This window comes from Choristoneura fumiferana, chromosome 15 (genome assembly GCF_025370935.1).
Source record: "Choristoneura fumiferana chromosome 15, NRCan_CFum_1, whole genome shotgun sequence".
NCBI classification, from domain to species: domain Eukaryota; kingdom Metazoa; phylum Arthropoda; class Insecta; order Lepidoptera; family Tortricidae; genus Choristoneura; species Choristoneura fumiferana.
The window spans coordinates 12,180,885-12,197,289 of NC_133486.1; the positions used below are offsets into that span (position 1 = coordinate 12,180,885).

General features: G+C 37.1%; 3 protein-coding genes across 4 annotated transcripts in view; 2 read left to right on the plus strand and 1 right to left on the minus strand.

Annotated features, from left to right (window-relative positions):
• LOC141435616 (uncharacterized) overlaps positions 1–16,405 on the plus strand; it is a 281,017-nt gene that overhangs the window by 80,339 nt on the left and 184,273 nt on the right. The window lies entirely within an intron of this gene.
• Positions 1,985–5,885, plus strand: LOC141435455 (uncharacterized). The gene is made up of 2 exons (XM_074098137.1): positions 1,985–2,830; positions 5,307–5,885. Exons 1-2 carry the CDS (start codon positions 2,030–2,032, stop codon positions 5,769–5,771), a joined length of 1,266 nt encoding a protein of 421 aa, XP_073954238.1. The 5' UTR covers positions 1,985–2,029; the 3' UTR covers positions 5,772–5,885.
• LOC141435738 (uncharacterized) lies at positions 7,050–15,227 on the minus strand. Of its 2 annotated transcripts, XM_074098506.1 has the most exons (6): positions 15,125–15,227; positions 14,922–14,982; positions 14,479–14,589; positions 9,704–9,800; positions 8,285–8,350; positions 7,050–7,119 (listed from the first exon to the last, which is right to left on the minus strand). In XM_074098506.1, exons 1-5 carry the CDS (start codon positions 15,152–15,154, stop codon positions 8,287–8,289), a joined length of 363 nt encoding a protein of 120 aa, XP_073954607.1. In that variant the 5' UTR covers positions 15,155–15,227; the 3' UTR covers positions 7,050–7,119; positions 8,285–8,286. The 2 variants fall into 2 exon arrangements, with proteins under 2 accessions (XP_073954607.1, XP_073954608.1); XM_074098507.1 differs by lacking the exons at positions 8,285–8,350; positions 9,704–9,800.

The following is a 16,405-nucleotide window of genomic DNA, read 5'->3' on the forward strand; positions in this document are numbered from 1 at the left end:
AAAATATTCACTATCAGATTATTACTGCCAAAAATGAATATCATTGTGATCATTGCAAAATATTATTTGACTTTCCGAGCCATTTACGCTCATATCAATTATTCATATTTATAAAAGTGAATAGTGTTCAAGCAGTGATCATTTGATCAAACGTAGGTAGAGTCTGGCTAATTCAAGATCAGGTTCATCTCGATCGTTCATCAAAACGCGCCAAATTAAAAAAAAATGCAGATGGTATCACCACAGAATAAATAATAGTACAAGTACAGAAGCTTTCCTGCCGTACAAAAGTGACAGAATCATGCCTACTTTATGCTTTTCTGTCTCTCGCATGCCTATTGGAAAATAAGTAATTATTTAAAACGATATGTTGAACATAAAAAGGTGAATAGGTACTCGACGAATATATTTGAAAAAAAGTGAATCTTAAGAACCACTGTTTTTTTGTATTGACCAGCCTACTAACCTACAAATTCGGTCACCACATCTAAAAACTCTTTTTTTCTGTTTGAACAAGGCTTCCCTCAGCTTGTTTTTGTTTGAATTTGCTTACCATGGTAAAAATAATGAAACCCATGTTTCAGTAGTAAATTTTCAAAAATCTATTTTAACACACGAAGGTACTAAACTCAACAAGTCACAGAATAGATAAGTAATAGTACAAGCTCAAGTGTCTGTTTTCTTATACTCTTTGGTCCGTTTGCCCATGACAATTGAATAATGTTGCCAGTCAAATAATAGCTGGGTTCATCTTTCATTAGCTTAATCTATCAGTTACTAATAGTGTTCAAGCAGTGATAAGTTGATCATACGTAGGTATCAGTTACTAATAGTTAAAGAAAGAGATAAAAAAATATCATTTTCTCACAACACAAGATACACCAATAGTATTAAATACAAATAGGCAACACGAAGGATAGAGTAGTATGTGTCATTGCGGTTGTGAATCGAGCACTGGCTCAGCATAATGCTGAAGCGTTAATAAACACCCCAGCGCTGATTTTCAACCCTACAAAGATATAAGAAAGAAGTGTTTTTATAGTGTCAAGGACTACTTAAATTATAGGCAATATTATTGACATTATTTTTGGATATTTACTATTATTATTATTTTCGAAGGATTGTTTTTTCTCAGCTCTAGGCTGGTATTAACTACATTTACGGGTTATCCACCAAGTAAATGTAGCAAGAGTTGTAGAATAAATATTTTTTAAGAAGATTGCTGAGGGCTATTTTCAGGGTCTAGTTGCATGAACTTTCTCACTATTCTGCATGTATTAAGTATTGCGACTTTTTGTAAAATTGTGTAAGCGTGTGATTTTATGCCTAATAATTGTATGCTATGGTGTAGGTGGTTTGGGATATTATTATTTATTTTAATTAAATTATAAAATAACCTAGCTTATTTAATGAAATATTTGTACGCTTGCTTGCAAGCTGAATACAAGGACAGCAGTTATAATTATGATAAGACCAATGTATTTTTTACTGTATTCTGACAAATAAAGTTAATTTGAATTTGAATTTATAAGTAGTTAAAGGTTATAGTGGATTCTGCAGCAGAAGTAAAGATTTGCGTATAAATTGCATTGGTAGGTACCTATATATCAACTTCGTACGATTTTGATTAAAATACTAAAAACCTACGATGTGTGTAAAAGAAGTTAAAGATCCAAAAAAACTTTTTTTATTTTAGAACATATATAGATATCTAGAACCGTTTCACAGAATGTGTTTCAAAAACTTTGAAAGTGCAATTATTATTTGGAAAATTCTTATAAATAGTGACTTTCTTCAGAAAAACAAAACCTAAATTAAAATAAAAGCATCTTGAAATTAAAAATGACAAGTGGATTTGATCGTTCGCTCTTTGAAAATAGTAGTGATAATAAATATATAAGTAGATTACTTGCGGATAATTTAAACTATCAATTACGTTCCTAGATAATAAATGATAACGTATGGTATAAAAAGCTATATCGATGTTTTGAATTTTTTACAACATTTTAAGACATCTCAGTGAATTATAATGGCCTGTTTTAAATTCGAAGGGGATTTTGAAACCCTCAGTGACACTCAGTTAAAATTAGTTGAAAGTGTTCTAAAAAAACAAGGATTCAATGATGGAAAAGTACTTGTGGAACCAGTGGGACAAAAAGGGGATAACTACGTGGCAAATGTGATAAGGTTCATTTACGAAAAAAGTGATGGCTCTTACTTCAAAATGATTGGAAAAGTAGCACCAGCCGCCGAAGAACTAAGGAAAATGATGAACACTATGATTTTGTTTCTAAATGAAATCGTTATGTACGAAGAGGTCCTTCCTAAGTTTAATGATCTTCAAAACCTAGCGGGAGTGTCAGCTAATGAAAAAGTTCGATTTCCAGTCTGCTACGGTTGCGTAAGGGAACCACCAAATGAGCTTATCTTGCTTGAAGACTTAAAAGAGTCAGGATTTGAGATGCTGGATAGATTCCAGCCTTTATCTAACGACAGCGTGAGAGTAGCACTCAAAGATTTGGCTAAATACCATTCGCTTTCTTATGTTTTAAAAAATAATGAACCGGAGACTTATAATAACATTTCAAAGAAGTTACTTAATATGTGGGCGTTAATGGATGACGATCCGGCCGTGAAAATATTTTTCGAAGCAAATGAAAATGATATGAAGTTAATGGTGGAGAGTGAGAAGCACAAAAAAGTGATTGCAGGCTCGTTGTCTCAGATTGCTACGCTTGCAAAGAAACTTCAGAGTTACGAGAAGACTTCAAAATATTCTGTTATCCTACAAGGAGATTGCTGGTCGAACAACATATTGTTCAAGCTTGAAGTAAGTTGTTTGTTTTATAAATAATTATTTATTTATTTAATCATCATCCCAGCCTATATACGTGCTGGGCACAGGCCTTGTCTCAGAACAAGAAGAGGGCTTGGGCCATAGTTCCCACGCGGGCCCAGTGCGGATTGGGAACTTCACACGCACCATTGAATTGCTTCGCAAGTTTGTGCAGGTTCCATCACGTGTTTATTTAATTAACAATAAAAAATTACAGCATTACAGTTAGAAAACCAATGCACTGTAAAATTCAAATTATACACAAAAAATACAAAAATACATAAGAATAACATAACCACTACTAAAAAACTAATTAGGGATTTTTGAACGTCGTCTTCGTTGCTATCCTAAAACGAAGGAACACCACACCCTCCGGCCAGAAGTCGGAGCGCAGGAACATCTTGGGGCTTGGCATGTCGGCACAAATATGAACTCTATATCTGTATCTTAACGTAGGATAGCCTGGGTTCCGAATTATGACAATTCTCATGTCCGACAAAGTCTCATGGATGATGATAATAAAGAGATATAGTGATGTACACTAATGCTCAAGCATATTACTTTAACTTTAAGATATATATAATATATATATAATAATATCTGTGTAACGCTACTAGCACCACAAATGCACCCGAGAGCCACATGGTGGTAGGATCCTGTCATTAGACGGGTACACCTGTTGCCATGAGTAAGACACAGACCGGGGCCCGAGGGCCCCATGGTTCCTCCGCCTTCCCCAAAGAACCCCCTTTACCTCCATAGAAATGCAATGTTCTTTTCATCTATATCTCAATATTACTACGAGTATTTCTACTCGTTACTCATTTGTGACACTTTACAAACACTCACCAAGTTAGGGGGGAACTTAACCATCTACTGCGCACAAACTAATACATACCAAGTTAGGGGATACTTAACCATCTGCCTCGCACAAACCAAACCTTGATTCTAATAATTATAAACCATTTTTCCTTTCATTACAACCGTTCGTATCTCACATTCATTCTCAACCGTCCAATTCTATCTTTAGACTACTGCGTCACACCTTAGTGTTATCAGTTATTAAAGGTGTGATCAGAAATCGTTTAAGGAACTCACCAATAATTCTTAATCGCGATTATTCGCAACACTGCACCGCCTCGCGGACGTGCTCGAACACCTTCTCAGGCGTCGTCTTCTTGTCCAACCAAGACAGGGAGATGTCCCTAGGTACTGCAGCTTGAATACAGGGCAACGCTGCAGGAACGGTCCCACGCTGATTGCGATTGCGCTTTTGACTGCGTTTCCGATTCACTACCGGAGTGAAGCCATCATCACGCGCAACAACTTTCGGCGCTGGTTGATCGGCGGCCGCAGGCTGCTCCTGCGTGCCCTTTGTACAGTTCAGGGGCGTGGGCGGCGCGGCAGGCGGCGAGATGCCTGCGCGTAGATCTCTTTTTGCACCCGAAAATTGGGAGCAACGGGAGCCGGCGTAGGCATCACGGTGTCACGTTTCGCTGATACGACCATGCTCGAGCCGCCTCGGCCGATGCCCACTACTCAGCTTGATCCTAACAGCCATCGATACTCGCTTTTTGTAAAATCCAGCACCAAGTCCAAAGCTGATCTCTCCTCTCTACTCCCTACTAAAGGCTCAGCAAAATATCACGCATTACGAGTATTCAAACAACTACAAGAGTGGCTGGGTAACGAAATGCCTCCCGAAATGTGGGGTTGGAAGCGAGAAGACAATTACCACCACTGATCCTAGTCTAGTATGCTTCCGCTGCTTAGGCTCATGTACACACGATGTAGGTACATGTAGATTATCATAGAAGTAGAAGACGAAGATTTTGATGTAGAATACGATGAATGAGATAATTAAGACAACCTGATTTGCTTTTTCTATTCTTAAATAAAAATTTAAAAGTCATTTCGTTATTCTTAAATCGTCTACTTTTTGAACCTGTTAAAACTTACACAACCCGTAGCTCCTAAAATATAAATCACAGAGAAAAAATGAATGTGACCAAATTTATATTAAATGATATTGTAACGGATAACCTACGTCTTAAACCCCGAACATAGCCCGGAACATGTCAAGCTAAACTCGGTTTGAGACGTGAGTTATCCGTTACAATATCATTTAATATGAGTGAGTCTCATGGTAGTTTCATGTTCAAAATGACCAAATTTATAGAAAATTTTATGTAGAAACTTTTGTCCGAAGTAATCATAATGCTATTTATACAAATATTCGAGATATGAGCAAAAACCTACAAATAGGTACCTTCAACCCTCCCTTACACCGTCAGCAAACCCTTGAGGACTTTTAGTATGTTCATCTGGATACTGCAAGGTATAACTGTACCAATTTTCAAAACTACACGAGTTTTCCCCTGTTTTCCCCTATTAAGTAACGTCTGATTCAATGATTCAGTATTTGATATTGTATATCACTGATAATCAGAAATAATTGTTCACATTTCAGGATGGCAAGGCAGTTGAAAACGTAATGATCGACTACCAACTATCAAGAGAAAGCAACCCTGCCGCCGATCTCCTCTACTTCATTCTGAACTGCACGGACTATGAAAGCAGATCTAAGTACTACCAAGAATGGATAGCCTACTACCATGAAATGTTGGATGATGCGTTGTCCAACCATGGCCTTAAGTCTAACCGCGTCTTCCCAAGAGACCAGCTTGACGCTGATTTAAGAAGATACGGTAACATAATGGTCAGTTTAGGCATCCTGCTCTCTTCTGTGTTACTGCGGGAATCTAAAGATGTTGTTGATTTTAAAGACTTCCAAGGCGTAAGTGCTGAAGATATGATTGATAGCGTTACGAACTGCATGAGGGCTGGCAGTTTAGATAATGTCACTATTATGAAAATGAAATTGAAAATCGAAGGCATTATTGATTCTGCACTGGAGTTTGGACTTATACAATAAAAAACGGTTTAAATGAAAATGATCCCTTTTGGGGAGAACTCGTCTTTGTAAAACTTTATTGTGATTTTGTTCCACATTGTCTGGAAAATAAAAGGGTTAATAGAACACAAACAATTTTTTTTTTTAATATGTTTTATTCCTTTCTTGGACGCAGCAGACGCTTGCTAGGTAAATCGACGACGGCAGCAAACAGTAAACGGTTATCGCCACAGAAATAATATCGAGATAGAAGGAAAGAGTGTATGTACTATGCTTGGCAAAAAGACGCCTCGACGGCTCCATTGCTCGTCGCGAACTTCAGTCACAGCTTCAGTCTGCTCCCGACAGGCGACAGCGGTCTGCGTGCGACGTCAGGTTATGAAAACAACATGACTAGTTGTTTGGTTATTTACTGTTCAAACATCACCAATAAGGGTAGGAGACCTATGTTTGACACAACTTGATGACTATTTTAATCGCCTTTACCGGCAGCTTTACTCGTGAAGGTATATCGTTGTTATTGCAACTTTCAGACAAATTAAAGTTCCGGGATTTTACTAAATTCCCAAAGGAATCTAAAATACAAACTGACACATGGATGCACAGAAAAACCAGCGCCGGAAATCGAACCCAGGTCCTCAGCATTCCGTGCTGCGTGCCATACCCCTACACTACCACTGGACAGGAGTACAGACACGAATTTCTCCTATGCACACATATATCAGGTTGTTTTTTTTCTACTACGCTACTTAAGCAGCCAATCCCAAAGGAATGGCCAAGAATCGTATTATTTATTCACGTTGTCACACCAAACACCAGTGCAGATTTTCTCATTTCTAGAGTTATCGAGATTTTACATTGATCTCGTAGGAAGATCAGGATAAATGTAGCCTAAGGCCGCTCGCCCACGGCGACTTTTTGTGGCGATGCACTAGCGATGTTGTCGCGCGTTCGCATAGATACAGTCGCGATGCGGTCGCTAGCTGTGTACCCTCGCCTATATAACCACGATTCAGTCGCGATGCAAACGCGCTACTGTCGCGCTTCACCCTCCCTCCCTTCACACCCTCCCACCGTTCTCGCCACGATGTCGTCCGAAACCGTCGCGCGTTTGCGTATCGATGCAATTCTGTAGCGCGTTGCCAATGCGACTAAACGCGCGACAGCATCGGTACAAAAAGACGCCGTGGGCGAGGGCCCTAAGTGTCATTGCAGACGTCCAGCTATCTACATACTATACCTTTATTCAATCCAATTAGCCGTTTTAGCGTAGGTAATGACAAACTTTCGCATTTGGTATTAAAATAAGAAAAACCTTTTTATCCGTTAATACTTTAATCACTTTCATATGTGCTGTCTGTTGTTTGTTCTGGAACAAAAAACAAAGTTAGATTATCGTCATTTCTACCATCATCAATTAAATTGAGGTGGACGGATAGATGATAGGGCGAGTCTTTTGGAATTTCTTGATCACTCTAAAAAGAGCATACAAACGTCAATTTGATGAATTCGAATGCAATCAATCTGTCTATAAATATAATCCCTTATGCTATATAGTGAGCATTCCAAAAAATCTTTCTCAGTTTTTTTATTTTTTCATTTGAGTGGTTGGAAAACGAGCAAGTGAGTCTCCTGATGGTATGAGATCACCACCGCCCATAGACACCTGCAACACCAGGGGGATGCAGATGCGTTGCCCACCTATCATTCCGGGCATGTTATTTTAAAAGGATAAGGTAAACATACGAGTGCTCATCACTTGCTGTGCTTCGAATAGCTGGCATATATCTTTTATCTTATGTATGACAGCAGGGTGTCGTCTATTGGGCGTGTCGAACACTCGGACGTTTACCTTACTTAATAGGATAAAGATAAGTGACAGGAAATTCAGTTCTATCGATTACGTGTTTTAATAATGAATGATAAAGTATGTGTAAAAAGCGATCGCGGTGATTCTTATTTCTTACAATAAATTTAGGCATACTCAAAGACATAAAATGATCACTTTTACATTTGAAGGGGATTTGAAACCCCCAATGACACTCAGTTAAAATTAGTTAAAAGTGTTCTCCAGAAACAAAGATCTAAATCGAAAAAGATGGAAATGTGCTTGTAGAACAGGTGAGACCAAAAGGTGAGAACTACATGGCAAATGTGAAAAGATTCATTTATGAACGAAGTGATGGGTTTTAGTTCTAAAGGATTGGAAAAGTAGCGCCAATTGCCGAAAAACTAAGAAAAATGATGAACACTGTAGCCTTTTTTCTAAACGATATATAATGTCATCATCATCATCATCCCAGCCTATATACGTCCCACTGCTGGACACAGGCCTCCTCTCAGACAAGAGGGCTTATATATAATGTGTGAAGAAGTAATTCCTAAGTTTAATAAACAACAAAACATCCCAAGTACCGGATAATGAAAATTTAGATTTCTGCTTTACTACGGCAGCATTAGGGAGGCACCCAATGAGCTCATCTTGATTAAAGATCTAAGATAATCATGATACGAGATGCTTGATAGATTCCAACCTTTAAGTGATGGCAGCGTGAGAGTAGTACTCAGAGATTTGGCTAAATTCCATTCTCTTTTTTATGCTGCAAAAAATAAAAATCACTGAAAGTAACGATAATATTTCCAACAAATTACTTAAAATGTGCATGTTAACGCCTGATGATCCAGATACGAAAGTATTATTAGAAGCTGAAAATGATATGAAGTTAACGGTGGACACCGAGGAGCACAAGAAAGTGATAGACGACTCCTTGTTTCAGATTAATCCACTTGTAAAGAAACTTCAGTTATGAGAATAGTTCAAAATATTCTGTAATACAACACGGAGATTGCTGGACAACATTTTGTTCAAGCTAGTACCAACTAATTAACAATTTTGACTCGCCTGAATTAGGGTACAGTGCAAATTTTATTGAAATCGTTTAATAGTCTAATTGCTCGGAAAACGTGTCGTTAGCTTGACATTGTAATCTTAAAACAATATAATAAAGACTATCGACGACTGTAATCCAAATTGGAGTAACGGACAAAACAGCGAAAATTAGTTATGAATGCAGTTATATTCAGTTTTTTCTGTCTTTCGAATGGTATAATATAAGTTACGTCTTATTTGCTTTAAAAACATGCCCCTTAAGCCCATAAAAAAGGCCTACTTCGACTCAGAATTTGAAATAAATTAATATAAAGGTAATGGTATCTACACTTTTCAATAAATCTTGATTTAACTTTACATAACTCTCAATCTCATTCCAAGTATAATTTGTAAGGAGCTAATCAATAAGCATAGGTACGATACACCATTTTGCGTTCTTGAAAAATATTAAAAAAACACCAATCATCAACTCTCAATTAAATTTACTTAATTGCCATTTTTTTTAATACACCTACGCCGTAAAGGGCTGTTTTATTTATGAATTTACGTTACGCGGTTTTGTCCTTACAATTTTTATGCGTAACTGTACAATACACCATTTTGCGTCCGAAAATTACAAAGTCTCATTTCAAAAAAACTGGTATTGTCTGTACCTAACCTAACTAATAATAATCAGCGGGTATATGTTTCGCATATTGACCAACTCAGATTCATAACCTTCACCAGAACAATGTTTCGTCTCTTCATCGATTTGTTTATTTATGTAAATAGGTACTACATACTACAAATGTTTTAGTATTTGCGTTGGTATGAGTTAAATACTGGGATTTTATCAAAGTTCAAAGCCTGTATTAAATATATGGGTATTTGGGGACCATTTTTGAAAGCACACCATTCGAAAATGATTTGATTGTTTTTTGGAGCTATTATAAGCACAGATTTTAGAATTGTATTTGTACATGTACAATTTAAAAAAATCACACCACTGGTATGATAAAAGCCCGATCGTCATAAAATGCCTTTACATCTACGACAGATGATTCAAACATTGTATCAGTAGTACCTTAATCTGGTGACTGAACAAGCCTTTATACGGGAGCGGCATCTTCGATCACACAACGAGCACAAGAAAGCTGCCGAGTTCAAAGGGACGACTTCACCTTCACATGGACGCAAAAGATAAGAATATAATTGAATAAAGAAACCCGTAAATAAAATTAAGCAATTAGTTTAAATTCCATAGCCATAAAATATTTCAAAACTAATTTAAAAAAACTTATTAAGCTTGTGACCAATGGCTGGCTCTTAAAATAAATAAATATCAAATATCACGGGACAATTCACACCAATTAACCTAGTCCCAAAGTAAGCTTAGCAAAGCTTGTGTTCAGTGGCGTAGCTACCAAGGGGCTAGGCGGGGCAGTGCCTCGGGTCCCTCAAGCTCAGGGGGCCCTCGAAATTCTGCTTTATAGTTGATGATAAAGTTGCTTAGCATTTTTAAAGTATTTGTATATATACTTAATGATTTTACTTCAAAAAACCTTACCAATTTTGATAGCAGTGGGCCCCATTTTTTTATTTGCCCCAGGGCCCTAGGTTACCTAGCTACGCCACTGCTTGTGTTATGGGTACTAAGCAACGGATAAATATAATTGTATAGATAGGTACATACTTAAATACATAATAAACACCCGAGACCCAAGAACAAACATTCGTATTTTTCATACAAATATCTGCCCCGACACGGGAATCGAAACTCAACCTTCGTAGTCAGGTTCTCTAACCACTAGGCCATCTGGTCGTCCTTTCGTTCGCTCCTCGGTCGCTCTTTCCTCGGTCAACGTATTAGCGTTGCTATGCCCTCCTGAGTCCTGACATTTTTTGACAAACTTAGCGTTTAAGACCTAGACGTGTTTGACCTGCTTTGTTATTTTGGATATTATTTAAAAATTCCTAGAATTCTTTATTCAATAAACAATTTGTACTTTATAAAGTACATTCGGCCGTTATTCTTAGTGTTAATTAGTCCTTTATAAAGTACGCGAGGACTTAGAAGGATACAACGAGGAAACGCAGCCAATCTTATGGGCACCCTGCCCAATAGCAGCGACTTGGGTGATATGTGCAAATATAGATTTTTAGGACTAGAGTAAGTTAGTTTTTTAGTTCCGTTTTTATTTCTATTTGTTAATTATTGTATATCTTGTGTGTTTTATTTAATAAATTAACGGACTTAGAACCAGTAACTAAAAAGGGTGTAATAAAAGTTTTATCTTTCGAAAAAGCCAAATAGTTTTAAGGTCCAACCTTTGTTTAAAATAAATATTTACATATGAGTGGGTAAGGGGTAAGCTCACGCTCATTTTTCCCGCCCGTTCCAGTGTGTTATAAATGTTGAAGCATACGAACCATAGCCCGTTTCTACTGATATAAGGTTGAATACTTCACTTCAAAGAGAAACTACTTGTATCAGAAGTTGACGCAAATAGTTATCGTGTGCATCAATATTCATAACACACTGGAACGGGCGGGAAAAACGCTCGTGAGCCTTACCCGAGTAACTACTGCAAACTTAAAGTACTGACCTCAAAAAAAATTGTAGGCCTATTAAATTACTATTTATTTCATCCTTTAATTTAACTGCGAGATCCACAGCACGCTAGATCTCGCAGGTAGAATACTTAAAGCCCCAGCATTAACTGCGAGATTGCATGCTCTACACGAATACCTGGCTAGCTGGACCTCAAAAAAAATTGTAGGGCTATTAAATTACTATTTATTTCATCCTTTAATTTAACTGCGAGATCCACAGCACGCTAGATCTCGCAGGTAGAATACTTAAAGCCCCAGCATTAACTGCGAGATTGCATGCTCTACACGAATACCTGGCTAGCTGGACCTCAAAAAAAATTGTAGGGCTATTAAATTTAGATTTATTTCACCCTGTATTAAAGATAAAAACTATATTTCACCTTTTTTAGTAACAGCTTTAAAGTTCGTTAAATTTTTATAAATTCAACAGTCCTCTCATAAAAAAAGTGATCACGAAAATTAAAGCGGTTGAAACGCTCGAATCGACCCAAAACTAAGCTATGGTTGTAGCAGTGGAAGCTTAGTGGTTTGACCACTAAGCTTCAAGCAGAGATCTGTAAGTTCGAGCCGAAAGATGATGAATGAAACATGAAAGAAGTCTTCAAATTTTTCCAGAATAATAAGCAGGACTTTTTGGTTGCGATTAACAAGTGTTTTTTTTTTATTCGACTGGATGGCAAACGAAAAAGTGGGTCTCCTGATGGTAAGAGATCACCACCGCCGATAAACATGTGCAACACCAGGGGTATTGCAGATGCGTTGCCAACCTAGAGGCCAAGTTGGGATACCTCAAGTGCCAGTAATTTCACTGGCTGCCTTACTCTCCACGCCGAAACATAACAGTGCAAGCACTGCTGCTTCACGCCAGGATTAGCGAGCAAGATGGTGGTAGCAATCCGGGTGGACCTTGCACAAGGTTCTACCACCTGAGAGGTATTGCAGATGCGTTGCCAACCTAGAGGCCTAAGATGGGATACCTCAAGTGTTCCCTTATACAGGGAAAAATCGAATGTAGTCTCACAAAAATGGCGATGCCTTTCTGATAACTAGAGAGCGGATTTGAAGTAGCGATTACAAGTTAAATAAGGATAAGGCTAGTACAAGTAATTGTTTTAACATTAAGGTGCGTAATCAATAGGATGTTTGAGCTGTATAAAATTCCGTTAATTAGAATAAAATGTTTTTCTTTACATGTAGTTTGTTGCAAGAATAACATTTACTTACTTATTGAATTGAATTATCTATAAGAATGCATTGTGGTAAGTAAGTTGTAAGTAAAGTAATAAGATAACTGTAAGACCAATAAACCACATGATTGGTTTTCTGGAATCTTTTTGTATTTTTTATTTCCCGTAAAACCTATCTATATCGAAAATAAAAACTGAAATATAGATGCACAGAAAAACCAGAAAAATAAGACCAGCGCTGGGAATCGAACCCAGGTCCTCGGCATTCCGTGCCGTGTGCTATACCGCTACACCACCGCTGGAAAACGATACAGACACGAATTTCTCCTATGCACCTCGTATCTCAGCTTTTCTTGTTTCCTATTTAGCCACTTAAGCAGCGACACTAGCGACATCTATGCCGTAGCCCTCACTTCTTGGCACTCCATCGGAACTAACCACTCACCCGGACAAGAGATATCGTTATTAAGCAATCAAAACCGCATGATATCTAATAAATAAATCTATCTATCTATCTAGCCAATCGCACTAGTCATATCCATATTAAACTTGAAATCGCTACTTCAAATCCGCTCTCTACTGATAACACAAGTGCTCAAGAGTATTAGAGCAAAGATAAAAATTAAAAAAATTAGCTTAAAATGATGCTATGGTCAAAACATTGAACAAGGGTGTTCATTTTCGAAAAAAAACCTCAAAGTCCAATTATCTCGGAAACCGTGCAACTTTTACTAAACCTCTATCCGTAGTTCAAGGATTATAAGGGTCCAACTAACCCAATAACCTCCTGAAATATTCAGAAAGAATTTGAAGTCATATTGTATACATATAATGTATATGTCGCATGGCCAAAAGAGAGATTTGAACAAATTTCTTAGGATATTACCAAACAACGCAGGTTGTTAAAATGCCGAATCCAGTTTATTATTTGCCTAGAAAAAATCAGTAATTTGACCAAATCCCTGAATCTGATAATAAACAAAAAGTTGGAAAACCCCCAGCTTTGTCACTTCAAAGTTCAATATCTCAAAAACGGCTAAACCGATTTTCATGAAACATGTCTACGAACGATCGCAAATCGGTCCACCCGTTTAAGAACTACGGTGCCACAGACAGATTCACAGACACACCGGTCAAACTTATGACACCCCTATTTTTGCGTCGGGGGTTAAAAAAATCTGACAAAAAGGCAAGTTATTCTTTCATTTTTTTTACAAAATTTGCTAAGTGCTTTGATAAATCTCTGAAATACACCAGTGAGTTAAAGAAACGAACTCACAAAGTCAACTCGTTATATCATTTCACTAGACACGTTGAGTGATATTATAAATAAAGTCTCTACAGTAACATGGCATCATCATCATCAGCCGGAAGACGTCCACTGCTGAACAAAGGCCTCCCCCTTAGAACGCCACAATGAACGACAACTCGCCACTTGCATCCATCCCGCAACTTATTCGGGGGAGGGGGGTTGTCATTATCCCCACGCTTAGCAGGCTGCTTGCTTATCCCAGTGTTACACTGATAGTGCGTACGCAGAAGGACCAATCAACTTTTTTACCGACACTAATCTGTCGGCGACATTTTTCAAACAATTGCAGATTTTTGGCAGTAAACATGTTGTTTCTGTAATTTAATAGATGATGTACACGAATATATGCCATCCTACGTAAGTTCAACCTATTAAACCGTGAAATATCTTGTTGGAAGTACGATTTTTTTGTAACGCCAGAGACAATTTTGGTAACGCAGGAGACGCCCAATGTGTCGGTAAAATAGTTGATTGGCCCAGAAAACGCTGCTGCCCGTCTTCTGGATTTGGACTCAACAGGAGGGCTACAACGAAACTCGAAACTTGAAGTTCGTGTCTTGCGGTCCCTCTGACACTTACTGTTTTAGTATGAGAGCGAGAGGGACGGTACGATACGAACTTCGAGTTTCGAGTTTCGTAGTAGCCCTGCTGGACGAGATGGGAGGGAGCTATTCTTGTCCGGGCACCCCACGGAAAACGGTAAGTCTCTACTGTAACATGATATAGGTTATATACTTATTCAATTACTTATTCTATCGCAGTCCATCTTTGTGCACGAAGGCGTCCCGTCAGCGGAGCAAACGCATTTATTGCAATTTATCATAAACATGGTGAATGGCTCGCAAGGTGGACCGTTTTCTGGAAATTTAAACATGCTGTATTATTTATACTAGTCTAGACTATAGTCCATGACCGCAATAGCAATGTCAAAAATATTAACCGTTTTCTGTCAGTTAGATTTTATTCTCAAAACGGCGAAGAGCAACTGACATGTAGGTACAAATTATGAGTGCACGTAGAGTTAGAAATCAAGTAGGATTATTGACCTAGCAGAAAATACGTTTTTTTTACTAACTATTAAGGCATTATAAATAAATACAATAAACCAACTTAAAATAATAAAATACTGTTGGATCTCTGTCATTTTTAGTTCACTAATTAACACTCTGTATATGTATGTATGTACTTACTACTTTTCCAAAACAATAACTGGTCGTCATCTGTTGGCATTAACTCCACAAAACTGTAAAGCTGAAAACAAAAATATAATCTTACTACTGGGCTACTTTAAGATTAATTAAACACATTTGCATGCAAATTTTTCAGTATCCCAAATGTCCGTATTTGCGTTCCACGAGTAAAATCGAGATTAAAAAACGAATAATATCTTTACCGTAAGCAAAATACATATTGCGGCGAGCATGCCGACCGATACTGAGTTACAACACCGTCAAATCAATTCTACAGTACTACACACACTTTAATGGCTCTGAAACCTCGTTAAAAATTTATAATAAAAAATCTAGCTATAACTATGAAACTATAAAATTATTTTTAATTGTTAGGTGAGAGTAACTTTACTTATGATTTAGCCAAGATTGCGTTCACTATATGATATATTTAACCTGTACAAGATAAATCCTGAAAGTAGTTTATTAGTTAATGTAGGTTGTATTTATTTTTCACCGCATTATAACTCAAATTTCCCAACTCATGATTTTCTCTGAAACCATTATTTTTTTCGGAACCTTCATAAAACAAACCTATTTAACCTAAACTACAGTCTTCTATTTATAAAACTTTAAGAAGATACACTGAGCAAAGTTTTTGGTTTAGGAGAAAATTGGGAGTTGGGAAATAAACAGTTTGGCAAATGAAACATATTTGGGAATTCATAGCACTTATTATATTTCTGCGAAAATATGGGGTACCGTTTTTTATAAATTCCTTTTTCCATTGTGCCCGGTCTAAAAGTTATGAATGTAGCATACAATACGCAAACTATACATTTTAGCGAGATTGACTACTATTTATATAGTACTGGCCGCTTTTCTGTCAATTTCATTTCGATTAAGTATCCTCTAAAAACGATGAAGAGTTACTAACATGAACGAAATTACTTAATATTACACGATCGTTTTGAAATACGTCAATAAAGCATTTGAAAATAAATGCCATAAACTATTAAAAAGTAAAATAAGTTTATGGTAAAAATTTCATTTTTAATACGATTTTTTTTTTGCTAACTATAATTTTTGTCGACTTTAATTGCATTACCACCCAAACTACATTTGAATACCACATTTCAAGTCAACCCGACTACAGGAAGTTGGTTGAGTTCAATTTGCAAGATTTAACTACAGACAGACAGACAACGGGACCGGTCTAAAAGTGCATCAAATGAAAACTAATAATTAGCCCATTCTAAAATTATATGGGTTATAACCGTTTTAATATACCATTTCCACAGAATGGAAGTGTGAAATAAAACAATAAATTAAAAAAATCAATAAACCCGACTGCCTTCAAAAAAACTTAAAAGAAGAAAACCAGCCTAGTGGGCTAGAACTTTGTTAAGTAGCTAACTTAAAGTTCAACAGTCGGGACCCATTTAAATCGTGACGCTCAAAAATTCTTACCTAATGGGTCCCGACTGTTGAACTTTAAGTTAGCT

Bases quoted from the DNA above. Each gene is read 5' to 3' on its own strand.
- LOC141435455 (XM_074098137.1), top strand. From the start codon at position 2,030: ATGGCCTGTTTTAAATTCGAAGGGGATTTTGAAACCCTCAGTGACACT. The intron at 2,831-5,306 runs GTAAGTTGTTTG...TTCACATTTCAG, and splicing joins ACATATTGTTCAAGCTTGAA to GATGGCAAGGCAGTTGAAAA.
- LOC141435738 (XM_074098506.1), bottom strand. From the start codon at position 15,154: ATGCTCGCCGCAATATGTATTTTGCTTACG. The intron at 9,801-14,478 runs GTAATTGAATAA...GTCCATGTGAAG, and splicing joins GATGGACTGCGATAGAATAA to GTGAAGTCGTCCCTTTGAAC. The intron at 8,351-9,703 runs GTACTACTGATA...TATTTTTTGCAG, and splicing joins TGTTCAGTCACCAGATTAAG to CATAAAAAAGAGAATGGAAT.